Genomic DNA, 5,205 nt, shown 5'->3' on the forward strand with positions numbered 1-5,205 from the left:
TGCTAGATAATCGAAGAATATCTGAAAACACCAGAGTGAGGAAGAAATTAGGATAACTTTTCTTTTTGTATGGGTGACACCATAGCACGAATTAGAGTATGAAGGAGGAACATTCTGACTCTATAGCACGAACTAGAACATGAAGAAAGAGAGACATTCCTAAACACCTTGTAGCCTCTTGCTTATAAGTATGACGCGCTACACACCCATAAATAAGACGCTACCCGACGCGATTTCGCAGACACCCTGGGACCATGAACCGTGCTTTGATACCAAGTTCGTCACGACCCGAATTGGGGCCCTGGCCGTGACGAGCATTCCCGAACCTGAAGGCCCAAAATGCCCTTTGTCTATCAGGTAATCATGCACATAATTCATATGATCAAAGTAATACGGAATAGACACAATAATACGGAAACATAGTCAACAATTTAAAACAGTTAAAGGCCTGAAAACATGCCCAACAATATTTAATAAACATCTACAACAGTTTGCGAAATCTCTATTGACATACTATCTGAATAACTGGGACAAGGCCCCCAGCAGACCAAAAACCATACTGAAATAAATACCTAAATGACTAGGCCTTCCGAAGCAAAGAAGGCTCACCAACTGAACTCTGAGACAACCCTGTCTATAGACTCTATTGAGGATCTGGACCCCTAGATTGCGCCTCAGTACCTGGGAGGAAGGGGGTCAGCACAATTGTACTGGCACGCGAAGCAATCCAAAATAGAGTAATTGAACATATATATATATATAATACGTGAGAGCAAATGTTCATCAAACATTATGCATAAAACAGTTTTTGAAAAACACATGGGCACCTTCTAAAAATATGTAACCTGTCTGTAAATCTCAAACTCTGATCTGTGTATTACTTCTGAGTTAGGTGGTATTCCCTACAAGTCTGATATTCCACGGGAGATATGGAATCTGTCATTGACTCGGCGGGGAAGCCTCCAACCCGAGTATTCCACAAGGGTTGGAGTTCCTGATTCTGATACGCCACACGACACTTAAGTCAGCGTATAATAATATACCCGGGTCGACAAACCACAGTTTTAGGCAATGAGTTGCTTGAACTCAAGCCCTCTTCAGGGAACCACCTAACATCTCTGTATGCCCATCTTCGACCTTTTCTGTACATGCAACATTCTGAATGCCTAAAATCATGATAGTCTGAAATGTCTATTAGTCTGAGTCTGATATGGCATTGGTCTAAATTGGTATCCTCATACCAAGACTTGCAAGTCATGATATCTGAGCCATAATACATTAAGCTAAATCTTTCATTTAAAGCATAATTTAGACTACAAAAAACATGCAACTGATATAGAAGATTTCGTGTTTCGAAACTCAAGTCAAAATCATACAAAAACTTCATCAACATATGGTGGTCTAGTGCATTTAGCAAATTCATGCACTCTTTCATTACATGCATTATGAACATTAAACATTCATGCTAGATCCCCTCTTTAGTGATTTAAAACCACCTTTAAATTATAACAAGAGTTCAATCATTTCATATAGTGCTTTTCAAGGATGCATTGCAAAACAATTCATATGCTATGAGAAATCTGAAAAAAATCATAATAAGAGGGAATTCACCGAAAATCATGCTCTCAACGAGAATTCATTCTTAAATACATGGTTTCATACATTCATATTGTCAAATCACTTTGGGGAAGGTCAAAAGACCAAAACAATGATGTTAAAACATTTAATACATGAATATATACATAGATTCAAACACCCCATTCTAAAACATGATTTTTCTATACCCATGAGAATTTAGGAAAACCCTGCATACCTCTATTTCGAAAAATAATGGGTGCTTCTTGAAGCCTGTGGATTGCGGATTCCGAATCTCTATTTGAAAACCCACGATTAAATCTTGATTTATTTGGGTTTTTAGTTTGAAACCCTTGGGAGTGTTCTTGAGAATTTTTAATGAATGTGGATGTATTTTGGAGAATTGGGGACTGAATTTCGTGTTTATGGTTGAATAAGGGTGGGAAAAGGACCATTTTGCCCCAAAAACGGAGTGTTTAAGTCACTTGAAACTATAAGATATGCGCCGCATATGATATCGCATATATTTACATAGGCGCCGTATATGATATCGCCTATATTTACATAGGCACTGCATATGATATCGTCTATATTTACATAGGCGCCGCATATGCTATCGCATATGCTTTCCAGTGGCCATGTGTGATTGGTTAGGCGATGCATACTACTTTGAAAGATCATAACTTCTTGCTCGGGTGTCGGATGTTAGCAAAATTGGTATCGTTGGAAAGTTAACTCGAAGACCTATCATCTGACACATAGTAGGCTCTCTAATTCGACATATACAGAGAGTTATTGTCGATGGAAGCTGACACAAATTACAACGTCCACTAAAACTTAATCGATAGAAATAGTTTCAACTCGTCCTTGAGTTGAAGGCCCTTTATGGTCTAAATTCATGCTCAAATGGATTCACATACTACTTAATTGATTAACATGCCAAATTGACATAGAATTTAAGGCTCTGGGATTATCAACGCGTTAGAGTCATGATTTTTATTCTAGCCCGAAATGCGGGGTGTTACAATAAGCTACCACAAAACTTGCTTAATCACCCAATGTGAGGAAAACACAAAGATGAATATTAGCACCAGATCTTTCAATTTAGCCGTTTCCCAGAACACTTTTATTGAGAACATTAGCAAATAGCAAGACAATGACACTATCGGCATGGTCATGACACTTCTTTAACCCATGTCCAAAATAGGAGGGTAGACAAAGAGACCAACATAACAAATACGATATTACTCAAGTTAATACCATGCAATAGTACATCAGATGTTCCACTTTAAGTACAAAATCATATCTAACAGCTCAATTTTTCCTTGTAATAAGGTTAATGTAACGGAAGAAAAAGCACGTAAACCAAATAAAAATGTCATCTGGGATGAATTCATGTTGAATAAAATGGAACCACCAGGCAAAAGTCTCAAATATTACACGACTATTTTGTGAATCCTCATCAAGCAGCAGTTCAAGCAAATAAAGCGTCATATGTAGTATAAACTTGGTACACGAAACAAGAATTCATCCACATATGTACAAACATATCACCTGAAATAAGCAATTAAGTTCCTGCAGGGGGCAGTGCTACCATGAAGGAATTGTATGATGATTCAAGATCGAAATGGAGTTGACGAGCCTACTGTTCTGTCAACTTATCTGCAGCTCCCATTTTTGATAGCCTTGAGAGCCACTCTCTCATCTTTGTCTTCCCCTCAAAATCAGCTGGCAGAATAAAAAGTTTATTTAGGAAAGATGATAGGTCTGACAAAAGGGGATGGACCTGGTCAACAGCGACGATATTCAGCTTCAAAGAGTCCATGGCAGTGATGAAATTCTGCACACACTCAGCCACAACAGAAGCTGAGGATACAGCTGAAGTTGCAACGGCGGCACGGTGCTCCACAATGGCAGGCGCCCCAGAGGTCACAAGCCGATTTAAGGCAGCAGAGCAATCCAAAAGCCGGTTTACTATGAATATACTCCCAAAAACGATCAAATTGCTAGTTTGTTTACTGTTATTAGCACACAAAGGCAGATCCAATATCATAAAAGCAGTGGAACACACACACACAAGTATGTTTCAGTACATATCTACATTTGTTACTTATAGGTGGATCAATCTTTCTTCACGCAATCTAACTAAATGTCTAAGCCAAACAGTTTTTTAATAAGAAAAACAAGATTAGCTCACATAAAGGCAATTCACCGTAATTATCTGCGGAAGCCAAACTAATACTCTGCAGAATCATAAATTACAAATGCACTACGGATCAAATCACTAATTTGTTTATTGCTAATAGCATAACACTTATTCATTGTTGTTAAACTACTATAACATCGGCCAATCGTCACTCGATCATTATCAAACTGATGCGATCACAGAGGCGGATCCAGTATCATAAAAGCAGTACAGACGCACATACACAAAAAAAAAGTATGAGCAAATAGATATTTACACATGCATCCCTTTCTCACATGCTGAATCGACTTCTCTACAAGCAATCTAACTAAATTTCTAAGCAAATTCTCATCTAATTCCATGAAAACGGGTCTTTAAGAAAAAATCAAACGAGATGCTCACAGAAATGCTAGAATCTAACATTTGTGTCATATCTGTTGGGAATAAATAAAAATAATACTGCTATACAACTGTGAACAAAATATTATTTTGATAATATTAACAGTACAATATAACAGTGTTTATATATTTATTATACTTGAGTCATGCTGGGCACTATCTAAGAAACTATTTCGGCAGTGTGAAATGTTTCCCCAGGATTAAACAAGCACTTCTCTAAATATTTAGAGGATACAGGAATCAAAAAAACTATTAATACAAATACCAACAAGTTAATTTGAAAAATGATATAACTAATAATAAGGATTGTATAATAGTGATGGAGAAGTAAATGAAATGGAAAAGAAGAATGATTTAAAGAAAGTGTGTGTTATTGTTTTTTTCTCTCTACTTCATAACATACAAAGAAGCATACATATATATAGGCAAAATAATGAATATTCTTCCTACTGGATTATAACAAGTGTTAGTACACTTGTTTTTTTGATCAAATGAAAGTTGCTTCTTTTGCTATTATTGACACACATATTATATTAAATGTCAAGAAAGAACCATACTCCTTTTAAGATTATACAAGTGTCATACCATGTGTTTTGATTCAATGGAGTAATACAACTTTGGCTCTTTTCCATACACTTACATAGCCAAATGACAAATTTAAAAACATTATGTAACACCTCTTATTTTTCATGACAATGATTTTTTTTTTTCAAATAATAATTACTTTGAAATAAACTATAATTTTTCCTACAATCCCCACATTATTTCAAAATAATTTATAGAAAAAGACATATTAACTTGTTGGATTTGCATGGATAAAATGCAATAGGTTTGGTGTCTTCTAGACTATGAACCAAACTTAGACCAATAAAATTTAACTTACAGAATTACCGGAGAAATATGATATTTCTATGAACCGAATAATTCTTGTTGTAAGCCAGAGATTTTATCAATCACATTTCGACCGTAATTTTATTGTTCAACGCGGTTTTGCGCCAATAGGCCATGTGCGCGCCTGATATTCATGAGAGCTCTAGAGACTAAGA

At 36.2% G+C, this 5,205-nt stretch overlaps 1 protein-coding gene across 1 annotated transcript; it reads right to left on the reverse strand.

Annotated features, from left to right (window-relative positions):
- Positions 1 to 3,217: 3,217 nt before the first annotated feature.
- LOC124893530 (vacuolar protein sorting-associated protein 28 homolog 2-like) lies at positions 3,218 to 3,628 on the reverse strand. The gene has a single exon (XM_047404509.1). It carries the CDS (start codon positions 3,626 to 3,628, stop codon positions 3,218 to 3,220), a length of 411 nt encoding a protein of 136 aa, XP_047260465.1.
- Positions 3,629 to 5,205: the final 1,577 nt, after the last annotated feature.

The sequence above is a fragment of the Capsicum annuum genome, unplaced genomic scaffold, assembly GCF_002878395.1.
Source record: "Capsicum annuum cultivar UCD-10X-F1 unplaced genomic scaffold, UCD10Xv1.1 ctg61084, whole genome shotgun sequence".
NCBI lineage: Eukaryota > Viridiplantae > Streptophyta > Magnoliopsida > Solanales > Solanaceae > Capsicum > Capsicum annuum.

Bases quoted from the DNA above. Each gene is read 5' to 3' on its own strand.
- LOC124893530 (XM_047404509.1), bottom strand. From the start codon at position 3,628: ATGATATTGGATCTGCCTTTGTGTGCTAATAACAGTAAACAAACTAGC.